This window comes from Mastigoproctus giganteus, chromosome 7, assembly GCF_048544385.1.
Source record: "Mastigoproctus giganteus isolate SK-2022 chromosome 7, ASM4854438v1, whole genome shotgun sequence".
In the NCBI taxonomy this organism is placed as follows: Eukaryota; Metazoa; Arthropoda; class Arachnida; order Uropygi; family Thelyphonidae; genus Mastigoproctus; species Mastigoproctus giganteus.
Window position 1 is genome coordinate 64,904,382 of NC_143581.1, and position 25,619 is coordinate 64,930,000.

At 36.2% G+C, this 25,619-nt stretch overlaps 1 protein-coding gene across 6 annotated transcripts in view; it reads right to left on the minus strand.

The window, feature by feature from the left end:
• Prp4k (Pre-mRNA processing factor 4 kinase) overlaps nt 1–25,619 on the minus strand; it is a 301,728-nt gene that overhangs the window by 18,321 nt on the left and 257,788 nt on the right. For 3 of the 6 annotated variants that reach the window (XM_090377695.1, XM_090377694.1, XM_090377697.1), the window contains 3 exons: nt 16,747–16,985; nt 8,387–8,589; nt 14–179 (listed from right to left, as the gene is read on the minus strand). In XM_090377695.1, the coding sequence (XP_090233821.1) occupies nt 179; nt 8,387–8,589; nt 16,747–16,985 (443 nt within the window). In that variant the 3' untranslated portion in view covers nt 14–178. Of the gene's footprint in view, nt 1–13; nt 180–8,386; nt 8,590–16,746; nt 16,986–25,619 lie in introns of those variants that run through there. The other 3 variants (XR_016547200.1, XR_016547201.1, XR_016547202.1) reach the window with 2 other exon arrangements.

The following is a 25,619-nucleotide window of genomic DNA, read 5'->3' on the forward strand; positions in this document are numbered from 1 at the left end:
CATATTAGGCATTTTTCATTAATTTTGTAGTACAATTAGATGTATCTTCAAGTGTTTAATGCAAGGTACCACAGTATAAATCAGCACCCTTTAGGACTGACCACCACACCAGACTTCATCTGTGGCTTATTCTTTGCTCTGAACTCTCTCTTCATTACAGTCATAAAATGTTCCGAAATCTATACAGAATAATTTTATAAATAAATATTCAGTTACACTAAATCAAACATGTATCATTCATATTTGTTTAAAAATAATACTAATTATAGTTCTTAGAATAATATTTTGAAAACAAAATGCACAAGGCATAATCCTTATGGGTTTTGATAATTAACGGTGTAAATCGGTGTATTATCGGTGTAAATAACTATGGTGTATTTACACCGATATTATTATAACTATATAATATCGGTGTAAATACACCATAGTTAACCCATAAATTTGAACTACGTATGTAGCTTAAAAGGCATCGTTTTAATTGTATCTCATATTGTGGTTGCCTTCATAACGAGATAGCTGCTATTGCACTACTTCATATAAATAATGCTTCTCCAGAGAGAATACTACTATTATTTATTTTTCAGAGGATACCACCACCCAGACGATCGTTTCGAAGCCATCACATTGTGGGCTCCAATCACCAGTGGGCGGGCAGATACCCACCCACTGATGATGAAGCCCACAATGTAATGGCTTTTTGTATTACCTGGGTACCTGCCCGCTTACTGATGATGAAGCCCAATAGCTTTCAAACGATCGTCTGGGTGGTGGTATCCCATGAAAAATAAATAACAGTAGTCTTCTCTACTAGAGAAGCGTTATTTATTTGAAGTAGTGCAATAGCAGCTATCTCGTTGTGAAGGCAACCACAATATGATATACAATTAAAACGATGCCCTTTTATGCTACATATGTAGTTCAAATTTATGGGTTAACTATCGTGTATTTACACCGATATTATATAGTTAGAATAATATAAAAAAAAAAAGTTACAAAGTAACCTTTTTTATATTATTCTAAGAAAAAACTTTTTTAAGTTAACTTTTTAAAATATTATTCTTTAAAAAGTAAAAAAAAAAAAAACGTGACTGATTATGACATCTTAATTCTCTCTGTATAAGGGGAAAGGTAAATAACTGCTTCAATTTTATATCTATCTATATAACTTCCCAATTTTATGAATTTTGTTAAAAAAAAATTTATACTTCATACAACTGGAATCATGTCAATCCATTATAAGACAGACAGTTCACCATACAACAGTTCCATGCATGACAGTTCAATGTATGCAAGAATTCAGTGTACGAGACAATTTGGCAAACTGACATTTCACTGTAAGTGACAATTTTGCGAAAGGCAAGTAGTAACTATGACAATACAGTAAGTACAATGATTTGATAAATTCTTTTGGAGAATTAGACCCTAAACATTATGTGCTATGTATGGCAAAACAAGACAGAAAATGCAAACTTTTAACAAGCTGTGCTATTAATAGTGAATTCAGTGATCACGATGCTGCTCTTGATATTTTATAATTTTGATGGAGCGTATTATCCACTTCTGGGGAAGCAGTTATATAATCCTATTTGTTTTAGGAAGAACTTTCCAGAAGTACATGTTTGGTTGCTATGAGTGGTATATGGCAGTGATTACACTGAGGAGAGTCATTTCCTGACAAAGGGAACAGATGGGTTAAATGAGTATGGCCTATTCAGGTTCTGGTTAGAATTACTTCTTCTTGTATGTTTATAACAAAGCTGGCAAGCCCATAATTTTGGTACAGGTTCAACCTGAAGGACTTTATTAGGAATTTGCGCTTGCCATGTGTCTGTTGTCCTTTACATATACTTAAAATATTCATTTTGTAATCTGTGAACGGTACTAGGAAATTTGTTGGGGCTGTGGTGGATGGATGTTTGGCTGCATCATCCACAATTTTATTTCCTGGTATTCCAGTATGGCCTGGATTCCCCAAGCAAGAGCATGGTACCTATGGAAGCCTCAGGCTTCCTTGCACCATAGAATAATAATAATAATAAAGTTCTTTACAGAAATTTTCATTTTGACCGTAATCATGGTGCTGACTAAGAGAATAAGTGACAGTGGTATTAGTAAATCTACCAAGAAAAGAAAAGCAATCGAGTTGGATCAAAAAATTAAACTAATAAGAATGTATGAAAATGGCCAAACATTAACAAGTATCGTGCTGAATTCAGATTTGTTAATAATAATATAGTAGCAATATGTTACTAGTCATTCCCGGTTACATAAAACTCGACGAAGTAAGACGTCCTGGAATGTATCTCTTAAGTATGTCAGGGACTTTTGTATTTTTGGATTAACCGGGAAATCGATTATCCAGGGTTTGTTTTTTACCATCTATCCCGGAAAATCAAGAGTCTACTGTACTTTATTTGATTTGATCTGCATAGCAAAGGTGAACAGCTTTTCAACTCGGCCCTTTGGCAGATTTAGGTTATTGAAATGATATGCCTTTGGGTTTTTTTTTTTTTTTTTGGAAGACCAGTAACTTGTAGTTCCCAACAAGTTGAGGCTCCAGCAGATGAAATCTTCTTCAACCCATTAATTTTTAATTGTATTCCATCATTTATTTTAACTTTTGGCATTTCCCCAAATCCAGAATCTCAAAGCATGTAAAGGAGACAGGATCATCTCAGCAAGCTTAGTGTACTTCTGTGGTTCGAAAAAAAAAAAAAAAACCCCCCATCTTTCAATCTCTATGCATCCTGGTGCTATGTGAGAAGAGCTATCATATCTTCCTTCATAAAGGAACTATATTTTTAGAAAACACATGCAACAAAACATCACAAACATTAATGCCCTTATTCAATCAAAAAATACTGGAAAACAGCGATAAATTGCTAGAGATGATAATTTCGCATAATCAAATTGGACTCAGAAATAATTGAGATGTGTGTGCGCGTGCGCACACGTTTTAATGTGTTTATTTTAATGATCACTTTGCAGAAAGTCTGCAAAACGATCACAATGTTTAAATGTTGATTAATCATTGGCTGACAGGTGTCGTTTGGTGAAGACAGACTTTGTAGCTTCTGCAAACGGATAACTGTTCCTTGAAATTTTATCTCAGTTTTGATTAGTTAACATATTAATTTGCATTTTACAAGTAGATTTAATAGGCTTAGTAGTGTTGGTTAGCTTATTTTTTAAATTAACAAGTGATTTTGTAAGTTACAACTCGCTACTCATACCGCTACTCTCCACGTGTTTTGGCAAGAATATCATAGCATAACCAGTAGTGCAGAAGAACAGTAGGGTTTTAATTGTAATAAAAAAGTATTTTATTCTTAGCATATATCTCGAACTTGACAGCATGGAATACATATCACTGCATTAGCTTAATATAGTATTGTATAGTAAATTAATTAAATTTATTAACTTTATTAATTTTCATTGTTAAGTAATTAAATCGCAATCGGAAATCAGGCTGCAGGCTTGAGCAGCAAAGCAATGTGCAAAAAGTAGTGGGAGTGCTGTGGCTCAGGGGAGAATCAAATGGGGAAGATTCTCCAATGCATCATAGCCTAAAAAAATGTGCAACTTGTGAAATGTTTGTGGACCTTTAGAACGGACATGTTATTGCCAGTGGGGATGTCTTTGTGTGTGCTCGATGTAAGGAGTGTGAAGAAGTTAGGCGACAACTCCGCGTTGTTATGGGACTTCAAGAGAGCTTGAAGAAAAGGGTAGGTGCCCTCGAAGGACTTAAATTGGGGGACCCATCAAGCTCTCAGCTGCCCACATCAATGACAGAGATTGCACTTGATATCCAGGCAACATTCAGGACAGAATAAGCTGTTCCCACAGGATATTGTCGGTGACTCTATTGTCAGGGAGACGGGAAATATATTGTGCAAAAAGATAGGCGGAATAGGAGCAGGGTATGTCTGCCAGGTGGAAAAGTCGATGATGTTGTACAGCAGATATTTTTTTAAGGGACAAAGGGTGATATTGTTTACATGGTGGCACTGACATTAATCATAGGAGATCTGCAGACTTACTCAACAAGTACAGGTGAATATCGAAAAAACGTTGAAAGTTAGGGTTAAATTTGAAAGTCTCTGCAATTCTGCCCAGACACGATGTGGGGGGGGGGGGTATAAGATGAGAGCCTTTCGGCCCTGGTTTCTACAGTGATGGGATACATTAAATAGAAAGGGTGCAAAAATATTTGCTGATGATATTGAAGGACTGTTAGGTGGATCGGAAAACTGCTAGCTTTGGGGGTGGGGTTCACAGACTATAGATTAACAGTAGCCGCAGGCAGAGGCAAAAGCGATTCTTGCACTACTTCTATTGGAATGAGCAGCAGCCTGAAAGCAAGTTACTGGGGATTTCAATAACTGCTGGGAGTCATCATTGGACAAGTAAATACATGGGCTGATTTAGGGTAACTAAGAGTAAGACCAGGTGCATGTATACTTGCATGTACACCAATGCTAGGAGTATAGTAAATCAATTTGATGAATTTGAGGTGCTGGTGAAAACATCAAAGGCTGATGTTGGGATATCAGAGACATGGTGTCACACAGAGATAAGGAATGCAGAATTGGAATTTCGGGACTACACTGTGTACAGGAATGATAAACATGATAAAACGGGAGGAGGGGTGATGCTGTTAGTTAAGGAACACAAAATCTAAGGAAGTGCATCCAGTTGACATGGGTGGACAGTGCAGTGCTGAGTCAGTTTGGAGTAACATAAGCAAAAGTAAAAACAAGTTGACAGTAAGAGTGTGCTATAGGCATAATTACTCTGGTGAGCACAATGAACAACTGTACAGGGAAATAGAGTGGGCCAGTAAATCAGATTGTCTTATAATGGAGGATTTTAACTTTTCAAATATAGACTGGAACTTGTTGGTTGGTTACTCACAAACTAGCAAGACTTCTGTGGAGTTACTGGATGATTGTTTTCTACAGCAGCATGTTCGAGAGGCAACCAGAGGGAGCAATACTCTTAATCTGATTATCAGCAGTGATTCTTCATGCATTAAGAATCTGCAGACAAAGGAACCACTAGGTGGCAGTGATCACAGTTTACCGATGTGGGATTTACTTAAAGATGTAACTACCACCAGGGGTAAAGGGTAGGGTTTTTGTTTTCATAAAGGTGACTACAGTGTTCTCAGAGATTTAATTCTGTACAATGGAACCAACTGATGATGTTACCAACAGCAAATTCTAAATGGGAAGCATTCAAGAAATTAATCTTGGAAGCTACTAAGCTTTTCATACCAACTAAGAAATATTGGTCAAGGTTTAGGCCTAAATGGATGTCAGAGCTGACCTAATAAGACTTGTGGCAGAAAAGAAAAATGCAAGGGACGCACATTATCAAGAGACACAGATGCCTATGACAGATATCAGATAGTCTGTAATCAAGTCGCAAAGGATGTTATGCAAGGTAGATCATGAGAAATCTTTGGCAAAGGATGCAAAGATGTTTTACTTATGTAACCTCTAGAAGGAAGAGGATGAATCAGATTGGTCCACTTGATATCGACGATTCAACTGTTGATGATCCTGCTCAGGTAGCTGACAAACTGAATGTGCATTTTGCATCTACATTCATACATGAGGAATTCTGTAGAGAAGTGGATGCCAGAAGTTTAGCACTCTAATAGGGAGCTAAATGACTGTAATAACTGAGAGGAAAGTGGAGGAGAAATTGAAGTTAAACATAAGAAAGGCACCTGGGGGTAGTGCGATCTATACAGTTATATTAAAAGAAGTAAGCAAACCCTTAGGCATAATTATGAAAGCTTCCTCAGAATGAGGGGAGGTACCCATGGACTGGAGATGTGCAAATGTGTCCCCAATTCTCAACGGGGATTAAAGGGTGACAGGGGTAATTACAGATCTGAGTTAGTCTAACTTCTGTTCCAAAGAAAATAATGGAGTCACTCGTTAAGGAAACAATGCAGAATCATATAGACAAGACTGCAGTTATAGTTCAGACACAGCATGATTTTGATAAGGGGAAGTCTTGTCTGACCAATCTGATTGGGTCACAAAGGAACTAGATGCAAAGAATAATTTTGATATCATATACTAGGATCTCAAGAAGACTTTTGATACTGTGGCACATAGATGACTACCGTACAAATTGGAGAGTATGGCATTAAGGGCAAGTTGCGACAATGGATAAAAGGATGGTTGAGTAGGAGAAGACAGGGTGATTATCAATGGACACTGCTCTTCTTGCACTAACGTTATTAATGGAGTCCAAATAACTTGTTGTTTTGAGTATTTATCAAATGATATCAGGGTTAATGTCTAAGTTTGCAGACGATACGAAGGTTGGCAGGGATGTTAATGATAGTATGGTACTGCAATAGGATATGGAAAAGTTGAGCAGATGGGCTGAGAGGTGGCAACTGAAGTTTAACACTGACAAATGAAAAGTACTGCATATGGGTAGCAGTAACCCCAGAGTAACGTATCAACTGGGTAGTGGAGGATGAAAAGGAGCCGGGGGTTACTGTGCAGTCAGATATGAAGTTTTCTGACAGTGCAGACAGGAATTTTGCTAGCAGGGATGGGGGGGGGGTGATTGTCCCCTTGTATAAGGCAATGGTCAGGCCACACCTTGAGTACTGCATTCAGGTCTGGAGGCCTCATTTTAGGAAGGATGTTGAGATGCTGGAACAAGTATAGATAAGGGCAACAGGATTGGTGAGTGGAACAAAGGGTTGCTGTTACCAAGAAAAGCTTAAGTTCTGCAATCTGCAGATTCTGGAAACTAGGCGCCTGTGGGACGATCTAATTGAGGTGTATCAGGCTTTGAAAGTTTGAGCAACTCAATGCTGATGGGATTCTACCTCTTGCGCAGATTACTCACCTGGGGGAACATAAATTCAAATTGAGGAAAACAATTGTAAAATAAATGTGTCAAAATTTTCCTTTAGCCAGCAAGTGGTTGATAGCTGGAATAAACTTCCATCTGTTGTAGTGGAGGTCATCAACCTAAATAAGTTCAAGGCAGAACTAGACAAACATTTGGAGTGAATGAATGGGTGAAAGGTGTGTGTTTTTTTTTTTTTGGCTTATGCTATATAAGCTTGCTTTCCTGCATCACATGCCTCTGGTAATGCTAATCATGTTCCAAGACACTTTCAAGTTATACAAATAATTCCGGACGAGCTGCAATGAAGTCACAGTGACACAGCTGGACTGCAAGACAAGACTGAGAACTTACATTTTAATGATTTAAAAAAAAAAAAAAAAAAAAAAAAGGTGAGGGAGCATTTGAGAAAGCTTTTGTTACACTGGCTTTGTGAAGAGTGCTTTTTTTAAACAAATATACTCTTTTTTTTTTTTTTTACTTTGTTAGCTTGTTTCTTTATAGTGCAAGCTTAAAAGTTAGATACCTCCTTGTGACTAAGCATAAAAAAAAAAATAATAAAATAAAATAACCCAGCATATGAGTATTAACGCTTTGTGGTCCAATGTCACGTCCAGCGCACCTGTTGGTGTTTCTGATTACGAATTTATTTTCCAGTTATGCTGATGTTTAGCGAAGTTTATATAATATTGTATTATCAAGATTATATAAACAATCTGAAAAGCTAAATCCATGTATGTTGATATTTATATTCAATTTTTTTTTGAATTTGGAATTGTTTTTATTTTTATTTATTTATTTTTTCAGTCCTTTTTTGGTCAGATTTCATGGTGTTAATAAGTTTCCGATTAAGAAATGTTTTCATGCTGTACTGGCTCAATTATTGTACTACAAACTACTTATATTTATATAAAGAATCTGAAAACTAATAAATGTTTAGATTCAATTGTTAGCAGCAGCCAGTGGTTTTTTTTTTGTTTTTTTTTATATTTGAAGCCTAAACATCTTAAGAGATGCAACTGTTGGCATTGCGATATATTCATACCTGATATAAACAAACTGAAAAACTAAATTGATGTTTATTATTCAATAGTTAACAGCAGTCAGTTTTTCTTTTTTTGTTGTTTTTCTCAAGTTGAATGTGGAAATCGGTGCGACTGTCAGCATTTCCAATTTTAAAACTTGTTTTCCCCCTGTACTGCCATCCACTTATACTTCATATAAACAATCTGAAAAACCAAGAGGATGCTTATTGATTTCTACACAAAGTAACTCTGTGTTAGAGCAAAGTATTTAGACACGTGCCATCAAGATCTAATAAAAGCCTTTCTGGTGGCAAAATTAATTTTGAGGACAGGGAAAATAATGTTGGACTGCAAAGGGTTAAAGTAAATACTCAATGCAGTGTGCATAACTACTACAGGATTTATTATAATTTTTGTTAACCTTCAAAAAAAAATAATAATAAATAAATAAATAAAAGTTCAAAGCTGTTACATACCAAATTTTTTCCTGAATAAATGGATGTGTCAATGCTTGGTTAATAGACACCCGTTTAGCTGGATCCAACATTAATATTTTTTCTAATAAATCCTTTAACTGATAGACTTTTCGATATTGATCTTCAGATAACCTTTGAGATCCTAACAACTCTGCTTGCAGATCTCGACTAGGATTGATATTTGTTAATACCACAATTTTTTCCTGATCACAAAAAAAGTAAAAGCATTTATAACAGATTCAAAACACATTTCTCATATGATAACATACAGTTAAGCCTGAAATCCAACATCCAAAAATTGCACACAACTTGAAAGGTTAATAAAAAAAATTATTATGAAGTTGGTGCTTCAGCTATTGTTTTTAAATGACAATTTATAATTAATCAATATCACGCAGTCATGACCATGGAAAACTGCCACATCTTATGGGGTCGCATTATTTCCACTCAAACAGCATCATGAGTGCATACTTTCTCTATTTCTGGTTGCTCCTAACTAACAGATACTGTGGGCTTTACAATTCAGCACATACTGCTCACTCCAGAAAACTTTCCATCTGGCACATGGCAGTTTTCTGCATCACATTCTACAGGTGCGCGCGCGCGCACACACACACACACACACACACACACACACACACACACACACACACACACACACAATAACAGAGACAGTAAGAATAAAATGAGCTAAAACTAAAAGATATGGGAAAACGTGTTTTTTTTTTTTTTTTTTTTTTTGCGATTTCAACAACTCAAATTCTTCTTCTTCCTCCTCCCTGAATCACACATTTTATTCTGATATAATTCAGGTACCACATGAGCCTTGTGTTGGCCATTTTCTCCATATACTTTCCAAAGCAGCTGGTTAGCACAACAGGAGAACAGCTGCTCAGGTTTAAGAGTTCACTGTTAGGTTTCAGGAAGGCTAAAAATACTGCATGGTGCCAAATGTATGTGAACCTATTTTCTAAGATGTTATTATATTAATTCAGTAAGGCCATCTGGAACTGGGAATCAAGATGTTACAAAACATGTAACATTTTGTCCACACCTGCTGCACTCTCATTTGAGGGGAAGAAGGCCCTTTGAGGTACATGCATTATATATTGTTGTTGTTATTTGGTTTTTAGGAGCATTAGCAACTAAGGCCATATTGCTCCGGGATATGCGATGGTCATTCCCTGACCTTTCCGCATCCTCCGTATTTGGTGGTGACGGGCTCGAACCCCGGTCTAATCAAACATGCATTATATAAGGAAGACTTCTTAGAGCTTACATTATGTATCAGGAAAGCAATTGTACAGAAGGTAACTGCTAAAACTTTTACTAGAGTGGAACTTTAGCAAAAGTTCACATTCACTAATTTCATAGGATGTGATAATTTGTGCTTTCTAGTTTAAAAGTGGTGATGGATTATGCTGGTATCTTCCATTCTTCTTATGTATTTAGGTTCAGAAGTGTCAGGAGTACTGCTGTTTACAGTTGATGCAAATTTGATCCAAGACAATTTTATGCTCTTTGATTAGCTAAAAATGAGCTACCCATATTCTCATTTTTCTATTTGAGGACCATAACTGTGGGAAAAAGGATGGTGTTTCTGAAAATAAATCCCCAAGAGCATTTGCTTTTGCAGTTGAGTCTGCAATAGTGCATCCATTATATACCAGTACTGATGAGGAGCAACATGTACTTTCCCTTCATTTTCCTAACTTTTGTTCCAGACCACCTTGGTGTTGGTCACCTCGTTTGTGGAGGGTGTAAAGCGGATCAACGACTCCTTTTGGCTTTGTCATGTTGCACATTAAAAAAAGGCTAAGATTATTTGTGGTAGGACAACTTTGAAATATATCCCAAACTTTGTTTGAGCATTTTTTGCTGTTGTGCATTTTGCATTCCACCATGGTTCTAGAAATAGTGGAAGCCAGGTAGATATTTTTGGAATTGCAATTGCAGCTGCATGGACTTCTGTGATATATATATATATATATATATATATATATATATATATTTTTTTTTTTTTTTTTTATGAAAACCCCAAACACAAAAGGCATCAAACCTATAGTACTTAGTACCATGCATGGGTTGAAGAAGTATGGGGGGGGGGGGTGCTGGAAACTTTGCTCTAGAGATGCCACTGCCTCACTGATAGGCTCCTGGCTAACTGACTGTAGTGATCTCAAACTCGGCTGGATGATGGCAGGTTTTCTAGTTGGCCTGATACATTTCTCACCAGGATTACATAAAACTAAAAGGAAGATAGGGTTTCCCACCAAGTATGGTAGGGGAACAATACAATACATTCATGTGGTGACATCTTATGTCACATACTGGGGTATTTTGAGGGTAGCAGACGTAGAAAAAAAAATATGGGTATGCATGTAGAAAAAAGGTGTTGTTCCTATATTTAAAAGTGAGAGATCTTTGTCAGTGAACACATGCTCCATAAATCATCTTCCAATAATGTCAGCACTACTCCTAGTGTCTTTCTTCTGGGGGCTAGGGGGGGCTGTTGGTCACGGGTGGCAAACAGACAGAGCAGACTGTTAATAAAAACCTTACTGTAAAGAAAATTGCATTTGCCTTGCTGTTGGTTGTAAATAGTAGGTTTATACCTTTGTCATCTATATTTTACCGGAATCCAAGGCAATTCCACTGTATTTATTATAAGGAATGTCCTGATTGAAATCAGCAACCTGTATGCTGAAACTGTAAGAGAAGCAAAGATCAGGCTGCTCATGCACCTGTTGATAAAGCATGCCTTGAATATAAGAACGCATTGGAGATTTATAAGAAAAAAATCAATTATGGCCTAGTGCAGGGGTAGGCAACTTAATTTGCAATGAGATCTACTTCCCCCCCCCCCCCAAAATGTGCTGCGATCTACCATCTCAAGGATTTCATTGCAAATGGTCAAAAAAGTTAATTAACGCATAATCGATCCCTGGGTGGGTCTGAAAACTGCTAGCTTGGGGGGATACAAGGACTAATAGATTAACAGTAGCCACTGGCAGAGGTGAAAGTGATTCTTGCACTGCTTCTATTGGAATGAGCAGAAGCCTGGAAAACAAGATGCAGGATATTTCAGTGACTGCAGGGAGTCACTGCGGTACAAGTAAACACATGGGTTGTGTTAGGATAGCTAAGAATAGGAACAGGTGCATGTATACTTGCGTGTACACCAATGCTAGGAGTTTGGTAAATAAATTTGATGAATTTGAGGTAGTGCTCAAAGCATCAAAGGCGAATATATTGATGGGATATCAGAGACATTGTGTCACACAGATATAAGGAATGCAGAACTGGAATTTGGAGAGTACAATGTCTACAGAAATGATAGACAGGATAGAAAGGAAGGAGGGGCTATGCTATTAGTTAAGAAACACATAAAATCCAAAGAAGTGAAGCCAGTCGACATTGCTGGACAGTGCAGTCTCGAGTCAGTTTGGTGTGACATTGGGAGATCAAAATTGAGAGTAGGAATGTGCTATAGGCCTAATGACTCTGATGAGTATAATAAGAAACTGTACAGGGAAATAGTGGGCCAGTAAATCAGAGAGTCTTATAATGGGGGATCCTAATTTCCCAGATATTGACTGGAATTTGGGGGTTGGTCACGCACACACGAGCAAGGCTTTTGTGGATTTATTGGATGATTGTTTTCTACATCAGCATGTTCGGGAGGCAAATAGAGGGAGTAACACTCTTGATTTGATTATCAGTAGTGATTCTTCATGCATTAAGAATCTGCAGATAAAGGAACCACTATGTGGCAGTGATCACAATGTGCTGAAGTGGGATTTATTCAAAGAGGTAACTACCATCAGGGGTAAAGGGAAGGGTTATTGCTTTCGTAAAGGCGAATACGATGGTCTGAGACAGTATTTAAATTCTATACAGTGGGACCAACAGATGATGTTACCAACAGCAAATTCAAAATGGGAAGCATTCAAAGAACTTATCTTGGAAGCTACTAGGCTCTGCCATATGTCTCATTAGATGAACTAATGAGACATATGGCAGAGAAGAAAAATGCATGGGATAGATATAAATTAACACGTGACACAGAGTTGTATGAATTTTATGATGAATAAATCTTGAGTTCAATAACTTTATGTAATACATTTTTTTTTCAAATTTCGGGCCCCAAAATTAAGGTGCGTCTTATACATGGGGAAATATGGCATACGCTGATTTAAGATCTAACTTGGAGTTGTCTGTTGGTACTCTGGAGAAAGAGATACATTGGATTATGTTCATGGAAAGGAGGCTTTTCACTTATTTTAATAACTATGTAAGTGCAGCCTTTAGAAAGCATGCTGTGGTTAATGCTGATAGTAGAAGCCTGCCTTCTAGCGGCAGGGGTGACAACTCATCTTATTAAGATTGGTGAACATATAAGATCAAGATGAGGCTAAGTGTCTGTTATTTAAAATGTTTTTATTTTGCGTTATGTTATATTAACTAACATTTTTGAACTAGAAACTCAGACATAAAAGCTTAGACCCTATCCACGGATAGGTTTCAGCCTAGGTACCTCAAATGTGTGTAGTATTTGGACTTGGTTTACTCAGCTTTGAATTTATATTTCTGGTGGGAGGGGGGGGGGGGAGTATGGGTGCTGTCCTGTGTCTATTTATTCTTCTTCTGCAAAGATTTTCAAGACTGAATCATCAGATATCTCCTTCACTTCGACATTCATTTTTAATGGAGTAGTACAGGTTATTTTTTTTTTAATTTTCCTTTACCACTAGATTTCAGTTTTATGTTCCAATAGAACATCTCTCTGAAACCTTCAGTGTGTGTGAAGATTTATCATTATTTATAGGTTTCACACTTTGTATCTTTGTTATCTCCTTTTCTCCTTTCCACTGCTGGCATGCTCACGAGAGTGGGTTGCTGGCAGCTAACACACATAAGAGCACACCATGACAGTCCATTTGCAAAGTGTCCATACTTATAGCACGTGAAGCACCTTAAAGGATTTGGAATATATAATTTTACTGGGCAGTTAAGATATCCAACTGTGATTGAATCAGGAGATGCTGGTGAACTGAAGGTTAGGATGAGATTTCTGGTGGGGACTACATTCCCATTCCTACACATAAACATAAGTTTTAAAGCTATCACTCCTGAGTTTTCAATTCAAAGCAAATCTCTCTTTAGACACTTCAATGAGGTCTCATTCTAAGGTGACATCTTGGGATGAGTTCAGTGTCTTGTGGGGGTATGTCAAAATTGTTATCCCACCAAAAGAGGTGGCTCAGAGGAGCTGTTCAGAGTGTTTCTCATGTTTGGTTTCAATGAGGATGTCTCCAGAATGCAGCCATTTTACAGATATAGGAGGTGCCTGCCAACCCTTCCAAACCCTTCTGAATAAAAAATAGTGATATTAGCACTATAAGTTTCTCACCAGTGGAAAGGATTATCAGGTATCAAAGTGTTGGCCCTAATACAGTTTTGGTTCAGGGCCTTTTTTGCTGCCATGACATTATCCATTTCAATGTCAAAATTATCTGGTAGGAATTGTTGTGGTTCCAACAGAAGAATTTACATTTTCAGGATTCATACTAGGTTTTATTTTGTTTCAGTTCCCATGTTCCCACCCACCATGGAGTCCAAGGACTACCCAAGCACCATACCCACATATCCAGCAGCCTGAATCCTGTTCCTCACACAATGAGGGTAGAGACAAGGCTTCTGCATGGTTGACCCTTCCAGGCAAACCCACTAGTCAACTGATCTGGGCATGCCATTGCAGGACCACCCATCCTATTGAAGCAAGGGCCAGAATGGTGTGAAGCTGGATCCTCAACCACCAGTTCCTTCTTTCCAAATTTCCATGGGTCGCAACACTTGGTAAACACGCCAGATTTCTTTGATGTTAGCCTGGAATCTAGGCTGAGGTTGTTGGCGCTCAGTGAAGCTAATTTGGAAGAATAGCATCATAATTGGGAGGGGTACCCCCCTCACCACATACAAATGTTTGTGTTCGTTTGTATGATGTTTAATGAACAAGGGATATGAGGCCAGATTGTCTCTCTTCTTCTATGTTGGCAACATTTCAGAGGAAATGGAAGAAAATAAAAGCTTCCTTCAATCTGCAGAATGATTGGAAGGTGCTAGAATGAATGGATGAGTAAAGACGACAGCCTACCAGAAAACGATGGACTGTTCTCACAGTCCATCATTTTCAGGTAGGCTGTCATCATTTGATGGGATGTGACAGGATGCACACTGGGATGGATTTCCTCATAATAAAAACAGCCACGTAAGACAAGTGTGTTCAATTCTCAGTCATTGTGTCACACAGATATAAGGAATGCAGAACTGGAATTTGGAGAGTACAATGTCTACAGAAATGATAGACAGGATAGAAAGGAAGGAGGGGCTATGCTATTAGTTAAGAAACACAAAATCCAAAGAAGTGAAGCCAGTCGTTTTGTCTGAATCTGGAGAGCCTTATTGGATCTTGTTTTATCTGGTAGTGTTTGCCAGATCTGTGGCCAGTTATTGTAACAAGCCTTGTGAAATAGTTTTGTAATCCATATAAAGAACCTGAAGTTGTTGGGAGAATGTGAGAAAAGGATGGGATGTTTAGCGGCAGGATCAGCACTCTCATTTCCCAGAAATCAAAATGTCCAGGATCCAGAAAAATGTTACCAATCGATTGGACTCCCTGCAGGAGAGTAACTGGTAGTGAATGGTTTTCGGTGTAAGATGAGAGGAACAGAAATTTTCCTTTTTGGCAGATACTGCCCTGAGAGAAACTGCGAAGATTAGAGAATGTGAAATGGAAAGTTCAACAATCCGGTCAAGTGCTAGCTTTATGGCATACAATTTGGCAGTGAAGATATTGGTAATGATACTGTAACTGTGAATGACATCCATCTGTGTATATTGTACAGGATTGGAGTTGAGGGTAGTATGACCTGTGTGAAATTGGAGGAATATAAAACATGTTCATGCTTTGTGACTGGCAGGAGATAGTGAGGTCATCTGCATACATTAGCTTCAACAGTTTTGGGGATGTCTTGTGTCATGTTGACATGAATTGTGAATAAGATTGTGCTGAGTATAGATCCTTGTGGCACACCTTCCTGAATATGAGATGTAGAGAGCATGTAAAACAGTGGACCTGAAAAGAGTACAGATGATAAAAATTCTGAATTATCTTAAGGAGATGACCACTTAGCCCTAGATGGTAAAGGTCCACACTAATACCATATTGCCAGGTAGTGTTGAATGCCTCTTTGATATCCAAGTTGACCATGACTAGATGTTGTTTCATGACAAAGACATTGTGAATATTGAATTCAGCTTTGATGAGTACATCGAGAGTGGATCTGTTCTTACGAAAGCCATACTGATGATCTGATAAAAGATTCTCTGAGTCTAAGATTTCTGTAAGTCTCATACGAACCATTCTCTTAAAAAATTTTCCAATGCAGCTTGTAAGATACTGGTCTGTAATTTTGAACCAGGGAAGGATCTTTGCCTGGTTTTAGTAGGGAAGAATGATATAATGACACAAGGAAAGAGGATAAACACAAAAACAATAATTGTTTTAGCATAATGTAATGAATTCCATCTGGGCCAGCAGCACTATTTAAAGATTCCTTAAGTTCTGTTAAAGTAAATGGTTGACTGTATGAAAGCGAAAAGTGCATGGAGAAGTTAATTTTGTGATATTCTCATCTGCCTTGAAAGGAGTCCATGATGGGTCCTTCTGGCTCTTTTGTATCTACACCACCCAGGTCACCGACTCCACCACGGTGAGGCAGGAGCAGTGCCATTTGGTGGCCAAGTGTAGAGCTTAGTACGGTAGTAAGACTAATTAAAAATTAAAGAACGACATACCCTCCTTTTGGGCTCTCAGTGCTTTTAAGACAATAGAACTACTTAGCAGAAAAGTTTAATAAGTGAGAAAAAAAAGGAAAACAAAATTGCAGGAGAAAAACATGCTCTTTAATCGCACAAGACTCACTTGGCACCTTGAGGGGACCATATCAAGTCTCATCTCTCTTCATTAGGAAAAGAAGATACTTTTAACATTTATTGAAATCTCTATTATAGTTATGTGTATAATGATAATAGAAATAAAACTGAAAATATATTATGGGCTGCATGTCTTTGGAATCACTGTTTGCAATACTGCTCATTGCAAAATTTAATAAAGTCATTTCCAAGACAATATAAATACTGTAACCTCCTGTAATCTTTCTAATAATAGCAATATTTATTATCAGTTTCATTAATATATTACAATCAAATCAACTAAAAACAAACTTCATTCAATATTTATTTGTAAAAACATATCAGAAAAAAGTTCATTTCAATAACCTTAAAGTAACACTTACCCTTTCTGTAACTTTATCAACTTCGTGTGATAAAAAGTTACAGTTACTATCAAAATGCTGTTCTCTAAACCCTCCCTTTCGTATTAGTCTATTAGGAAATTTTCCTTTCAGGTCCATGAAATATTTTAACATTTGATTATTTGACTTGCCAGGAAACATTATCTTTCCAGTGTACAGTTCATATAGTGTACAGCCAACACTCCACATATCAATACCAAAGTCATATCCCAAGCCAAGCACTGCAAAAGAAAACAATTCAAAAATAGTAATAAATTAATTATATATAGTTTATGAATGTACATATAGAATGAAATATACACATATGCAGATCATCTTCCATTATACATTCTTAGATATTTTTTCAATGATTACAGGCAGTTCCCACTTTGAGTTCCCGGTTTTACGAGTTTTTTTTTTTTTTCCAAGTATCAACAAAATCGAAAGTTATGAACATTAATTTCAAAAAATGAATGTTAAACATTCATAAATACTGCATTTAAAACCACACTCATAACCATACAATACAGTGTACCCCCACTTTATGATATTAATCCATTCCAGAGGTTCTGTGAAAATACCATAAAGTGAACCCAATAACACGTTTTTTGGTTATTCTTTCCAAGACCTGAGAGGTTGAAATTTCCATATATAACTAAGCTATTTATCTCTCTAAAAGGTCATTTTTGTAATGAAAATTGTATTAGTTAACAATTAAAATCATTAAAATGCACTACACTTTCATCGTTATCATATGTTCTGTTATAAGAATCAATTTTGAAAGGCTTTGTGATATTTTTCTAAAGCACATTTCTGGATTTTGCCACCATAAAACAATAAAAACAATTTGCACTTTCCAGTTTACTGGACTTTTCTGTTAATGCAATCAATTATAAATGGGTAGTAAACTCGATGTTATTGCATTTGCAAAAATACCGATAGCTGGAATTGTGTGGGTTTTTACATTAATACGGTGAAATATGTTTCCCCTTCACTGAAATCTTCAATCATATAAAAGACATAATTAAATTTTCAGAATTTTCTCTTCATTCCAAGATTGGTTTTCGCATAACTTTGTGCTGAAGTAAAATAATATTGTGAAGTTAAAAATACAGGCAGTTCTCGCTTTACGAGTTCTCGGGTTTATGAGTTCTTGGGTTAACGAGTTTTTTTTTTCCAAGTATCAAGTATCAACAAAATCGAAAATATGAACATTAACTGCAAAAAATTAATGTTAAACACTGATAAATACCGCATTTCAAACCACGTGCGTAGCTATACAAATGTTAAACTTCAGTTGCCACTTCCCAGCCCATCTGCCCAACTTTTTTATATCCTGTTGCAATAGCCTACTGTCATTAACAACTGTGCCAAACCTTTGTAACATTAAGCCTGAATTGTATTATGCTAATGATAAAATAAAAGAAAAATTTTTGAATCAAAAAGAAATATAGTCACTGCAGTTTTAATTCACATAAATTAACCAAGAAAGTATCAAAAATAACATTAGACAATATAAAGAGCAATAATGCATTTAAAATAATGGACTTCAGCTTTACCAAAAAGTAAGTCAGGTAACATGTTTTTATCATATGCTTGCACTCCATTGGACCAATAAGTACTCATGTTATCACTTACTAGTCTATTTTTCCCTACTGGAGTATCACTCCTTTTGAAAATCTCAACTGAGGCTTTTACTGGGATGTTTTTATTGCACACTTATCACACAGATTTTTTTCTGAAGTACAGAACAAATTCTTCAATTAATGGGTCAGCACCACCTTGCATCATAGCATTCTGTCACAAAAATCATTGTCATGCTCCTCCAACAAATTTATGCACAGCCTGTTGGAGAAGCACTTCTTCAGTGACTTTGACAATCAAAACCTTAATCCAGGGGTTCTCAACCTTTTTTTACCTGCCGACCCTTTTAAAAACACATTTTCCCGCATCGCTCCCCCTTCCAAAAAAACACATTTCAATTTTAATGGATTGATTATAAGAAAAATCTGTTAATAATAGTTAATTATTTATTAAAAAATAAAATAATTATAATACATAAGTAAGTAACAATCAGATCGTGATTACCAATTACTTTAGTAACAAAACACAGTAAAAAACTATTTCCTCTATTACTGTCATTTTAGTTTCACAGCCCATTATATATCTATTTTAATCATTAGCATTAATTATCAATGAAACAGTTGTGGCTGATGGTTTGCAATAAGCAGTGCAATATCCAGCCAAAATTACTTAATTTGATCCTTATGTCCCAATGTTCTGATATGTTCAGCCTGTTTTTTGCTTTTCTCACTAAATTATTAATATTGCCAAATGTGCAGATTCCCACTAGATAAGAACTGGGGAAAGTTAACAAAGTCGTTTTGCGATAGTTTGTCAATTAGGATATTTATTTTGTGTGTGTCTTTGCTATTCCAATAGGAGGTGTACCTTTAGTTTAGAATACAGATTTGGCCTCGAAATCTTCTGTCATTTCAATTACCTCTTTTTGCAAAATAAATTTTTGTTAAAAATTTATTTTGGGAAACATCACAATACATCACACTCAAATGGTTGTAAAATCCATTCTGGTTCAATCACATTAAAAATCTTAATATCAAGTGTTAAAAGTCTTTCAGTTTCTTCAAGTGGAATGGACAATAGGAAATCATCATCTGAATTTATATAATTTTCCATAATTGACAGGCATGATAAATCAGAGAAGTACTCTTTGATTTAATGTGGATATATAAATAAGTAAATTTTGGATCAAAACCAAAAAATAACTGTCTAACTTGAATTATATTCATATAATTCAAGTTCAGTCTAGACATCATATCACTAAACTTCAAATATACACTGAAAGGACAGAATTCGTGGGATACCTGGTTTCTGGGCAACATGACACCGTCACTCCTCTCACTAGTGGATGAACCCACCGCTTGGCAGGTATGTAGGTACGCTGCATCACCGCATTCACGTAGATAGCAATTCACTGTCAGTATGAATAAATGTCATGAGTTAACTGACTCTGATGAAAGAATGATGATAGTGGGTGCCCGAAGAATGGGTCACTATTGCAGATGTGGTACAGAAATTGTACTATCCCTGTTCAGCAGTATCAAGAGTGTATCAGGAATACGCCATTTCAGGAATAACATCTCATGGACAGCGCTGTGGGTGGAGAAAGGTGGTGGATCAACATGGCCATCGACTTCTGTCTTGCATTGTTTCAGCCAATCGAAGAGCGACAGTGGCACAAATCACCACCAACTTCAAAAGGGAGGTGCCAGAAACATCTCCACCAAGACTATCAGACAATCATTAGCTGCAATAGGTTATGGGAGCCGCCAACCCACCAGAGTCCCATTGCTAACACAACACAGGACTCTACGGCTCAACTTGGCAAAAGAACATTAGCAATGGACCTAGGATGATTGGATACAGATCTTTTGGTCTGATGAGTCCCGTTTCTAGTTATTTCGAGTGGATGGGTGGGTGCGTGTCTGGCAAAAACTGCACAAAGCTATGCACCCGTCACGTCAACAAGGAAATGTTCAGGCAAGTGGGTGGTCAGTAATGGTCTGGGGAGTGTTCAACTGGCACACGTTGGAATCTCTGAACAATCCAAGTTACCCATCCTTGCAGACCATGTGCATCCCTTCATGGTCAACGTGCACCCACAGGGGAATGGACTCTTCCAGCAGGACAATGCATACCCCCACAGAGCCATGGAGACTAGAACATGGTTCGAAGAGTATTCCGCAGATTTTACCACCATGGAATGGCCACCCCGTTCACCGAGCATGGTGCTCGGTGAACGGGGTTCATCGGTGATTGGGATGCTGTGGAAAGGTCCATTCGAGATGTGGATCCTCCACCCGGAATGTGATGGAATTATGGACAGCAGTGCAGCAAGCATGGATGGAAATACCTGTGGAAATCTTTCGTGAACTAGTGGACTTGTGCCTTGCCAAGTGACTGCCCTTATCAGGGCAATAGGTGGGCCTACTAGGTAAGGTATCCCATGATTTCTGTCCACTCATTGTATATAAGCCAAGTAAAACACATGCTTTTTTGATTCAGTTAATTTTGTCGCTAACTGTCTCTTTTAAGAAGAAATTCTATTACAGAATCAAAAAGTTCAATCAAACATTATAAACAATTTCCTTTTGAAAGTCAAAATTCTTCTGTATAGAAATGCAGCTGATTGTAGATTTCAGCTTGGCCTTTATTTCATTTATTGATTTAATACTTGTAAAAGAATTCTTTATTTTTGTAAATTATTCTTTTACAAATATTGATATCAATGTAGAATGTATTGAGCATTATAGCTTTGGTTCATACTATCAAACTGATTTAATACACACTGAAGAACATCATGTAGTTTTTCCCACTTACTGTGTTTTTTGTAAGAAAATGCTGCCTGTCAGGAATCATTTTCTTCAAAAATGCTAAAATGCTATCTATAATTTACCAGCCAATGCTGGCACTATATCAGAAGCAGCTGCTACAACATTAGTAATAGGAATATTGTTTTCCTTTAAGAATTTTTCAAAGTACAAAAAACATTTCTCCTGTTGTATACATCTTTAACTGTTCAACAAAAAGAACTTCTGTTATTGCCTTTTTTCTTGGGCTGTAATAATGTCCATAAGCCAAAAAGATGATAAAAGTCATAAATGTTCCTTCATCCAACTGTACAGCAAATTTAGTCGTCTGCAATTCAGGAAACCACAGTTTTTTGGATATCTTTAGGCATTTCATCAATACAATATTGAACTGTACTATTACTCAGTAGAATGCCTTTAATTCTGGATCCATTTTCACGACAGAACTTATAATTTCTCATACTGATGGCAGTATCAATTGCGTACAGATAACATGATATTGCAATTAAGAGGATATTATAAGAGGCTTCCAATCCTACTTTGGCATTTCCAGAAATTGAAGGTTTCAAAAATAATTTTAAACCCATTGTAGAATGCTTTATAAATTTATCTTTATGCTTTTTGAAATATTTAAAATTCTTGTCTTTTGCAACCGGACATTCTTTCCAGGTGGTCTTTCATCTTTGATGGCTACATAGCATGGTTCAGAAAGGTTTTTCTCACATAAGAAACATAGTGGTGTTCATTCATTGCCAGGCAAAGAAATAAATCCCAATGTTAAATAATCTTGGGAATATAAACAGAACTTTTTTCGGGAGCGTCATAGTAAAAGGATCTTCCTAAAAACTACATGTTATCAAAATTGTAATAGGTTTTGAAAAAACACAATTGTGTTTAAATATGTAATACCTATGTGCGAACTGTTCAGATGGTAAAAATGTGATATATCTGTCGGTCGGTTGATGGAAGCCATTAGTCATTATTACTAGTAGCAAGTGTATCATGAGAAATGGCATTCACAATTCTGCCACTTAGCAATAAAATTCACATACTAATCACTAAAACTGAAAATTAACGGGGCCAATATTCAGTTATATTTTTATATTATATATTATTATATTCTTTATATTTATTATTATATAATTGCCTGTTGACCCCCCCCCCCCAATTGGACCCCTCTTTCAAGATGACTGACTCCCAGGGAGTCAAAATTGAGCCTACCCCCCCATTAGCATGGGGGGGTAGGCTCAGCCCCTTGTGTTTTCTTAGGAACAAAATGGAGCAATGTTGGCAAGGGGATATTAGTACCTACTCCACATCACCTACAGTGACTCCCTCAATCCTTGCTACAGTTGCCATGTAGTTGATGTCTACAGCTATATCAGGTAGCTCATCTTCAAAACCAAGGAAGTTCTGGGTATAGTCACTGCCATACACACTGCATAGAACACTGGTGGGGGGGATTCACACCAGGCCTGATTAATGTTATTAATTGCCTTCATTTTGAGGAATTTTTTTCTGCCACACTTACTTTGTTTACACTGGCCATCAGTAGCACTTTACCAAAACATATATGTATGATAAAATGCTACTGATGGCCAAGTTAAAAACATGTAGCAGAAATACTGGATAAAGACACAGCTCAAGCTTTACAGTGATACTATATATGTTCTACTTAATGGTTCAATTATACTGTTATACTCTGCACAGTCTTTTTTTTTTTATGGCTTTACAAGTCATTCTGTGCTACACTTATACATGGTGTTGAATTCATACTCAATGCTGGGTTGATGTAGGTTTTACAATACAAGGAGGTTTTAGTAAGGTTTCACAACCTTGCTAAAACCTGTTGTAACTTATTACATGTGCAGTTATTTAGATTTTCTATTACGTGATTAGCTATCTGGTTAACTTAGTTATATGGTGCTCTACATTTTTGGTCTATGCTTTTTTTTTTTTTTTAAACTGTTTTGCAGCTGCTGCATATGGCAAAAGATTAGCTTTTCTTGCTGTGGAACTTTATAATTACCTTTTCAGTTCTACCTTGGCATGCTTTCACTATCACATTTATTAATATTATTGTACTCAGCAGTAGTCATAACTTATGATTTTACATAAGGCAGATGCTGCATAAGCTCATACACTTGCTTTCTTGCATCACATGCCACTACTACTACTACACATAAAAATAACAGGAAGTACTGCCGATTAGGGCACTGCCATGTTTCAAGCATAACAGGCTATTTTATATAATCTACTGCTGGGCAGACAGATTTTGTTTTACTGGCCTTGCTTCTTTCTTGAACCTCCTTTGTAATTTACTACATGGAGCTATGTGGGTTGTTACACTTGAGGCTAGCCGAAGCATAAACATTATTAAATGTTCATTTTTTAACTTGTTTATCTTATTTGATTCTTATTTTATGCCTTGTAATTGATTAGAATACTCAAGGCAAGCAAAATGCTACTGCCATCTTTTTCCTCTATCTTTCTTAATTTAGCATTTGCTGTCTCCTACTTTCGCCCGCAGTTCTGTTTGATCCATGGATGTCGTGTCTATTTGATTGCCTAGTGTTTTTTTACCACTAAAGCTGTTAAATGTATATTAAAATCAGAGGTGTATTGCTAAAAAAAAATAGTACCAGAACGCTCGTTCTCCAGAAGACTATATGATAACTCCACATCGACTGTACAGTAACTGAATCAGACTTCAGACTCATGGTTCATAGAACAACCAGTTCTAGCATTCAGCTCATGGCGAATCAAAATGCAGCATCGCACGCATCACAGTATATCTCATTCGTTGGATCTCTTTATCTAACACGTACTTTAGTAAGAAACGTTCAAGCTTCATTTCGAAATTTATGTTTTTGTTTTTAAATAAATTTTTAAAGAAATCTATTAATTTTAAAGATTACTATTAATATATATTTTTAGTAGTAACGGGTAAAATAGATATTTCTCCCTCCCCTTTGATTATGCCATTGTTTCACAATATTAGGTGTATAAATTTAATGATTTTCTATTATGACATTTAGAAAAAAAGTATCGGAACGTTGTTCCGGTGCATTCCGGCCCAAATATGCCATTGGTTAAAATATGCTCTATGGTTGACTATGCAGCCAATCTCTTGGTCCCTATTAACAACTTGCAAAACAAAATCAGAAACTGATAGCTTTGCTAATTTTGGTTTAGATATATCGAATGGGGCTAGCCTCCCATAACATGCCATTTCAATTTCATTGAAAAAAAAAAAAAAAAATTATGTTAAAATATAGATATATGACTTTATTTGTTAGCCATTAACTGATTATAATTGTTTCAAGACACTATTGCAATCTTTGCACATCTTCAGTCAAAGTTTTGTTTATAATAAAGGCAATGCTATTCAAACTTTGCTGTCAACAGCATTTCCAAAACTACATCAAAAAGAGATTGGAATTTAGCTTTTGTTCACTTGTATGAATATTCTCTGACAATCAGCGTAGCAGTGCTGAGTACCAGAAAATTATTAAAATGCCAAGAATTACTTTGGATAACTTGTTATATTTAATGCTTCCTCATGCACTTGACAGTTCCCAGGACAAGGATGACTGTACATCAATTCTTTCTTCTTTCAAAATCTTTTTGCAATGGTATCTGTTCACAACATTTCTAACAGTGGAGTGATATAATATTAGGTTCCCACATTATAATTAACAGAAGTGATTTGCAAAATATCCATTTCTTTACTTTCAATGATATTGAGAAGTGAAGGATCCTTTTTTTCTTTTCTTTCTCTCTCTCTCTCTTTTTTTTTTTTTTTTTTTTTTTTTGTGAAATCAATTTGTTTTAAAATGGTTCAAAAAACATTCCCTGAATAATGTTAACTGGATGATAAATTGGTTCTCCAAACACAATTATATGTATATGAAAGTTAAATAATATTTAACTTAGAAAGATTTCCAATAAATCATTTAACTTGAGACTACCAATAATTTATATATAACTAGTTGCCCCAGTTAGGCAATGAGCTATATATAAATTGCTTTGGTCTTAGGAATTCAAGGCAGAAAGTCACTGGTAGCCGAACTAAGTTTGCAATTTCCCAAATTTAGTCAAAGCAAAAGTCAAACAGCTTTTGTTATAAGTGTATTAAATATTTGAAGTTATAACACTTCACTAGATCATATTAGCATATAAATCATCTTGATAGTATAATGTATAAATTTGCACTAATGCTTTTTTTTAATTTTTTTTTATTTACTGTATGAAAAACAACTTAAGCTAAAGTTTCAACGTCACTCTGTTTTCATGTTCACCATGTATTGCCTCTCACTGATTTGCTGTATTAACAAGCCTTTGCTAATTTATTCAAAGGAGGGTGTTTTTTGTTTATATTTCTAGACTATCGGCAATGAAAGTTAGGAGGTGAAATAGATTTGTGAAAATAAATATTTAATAATAATAGTTTTAATGAACTTTAAATTGTTCTTTTATTTATCT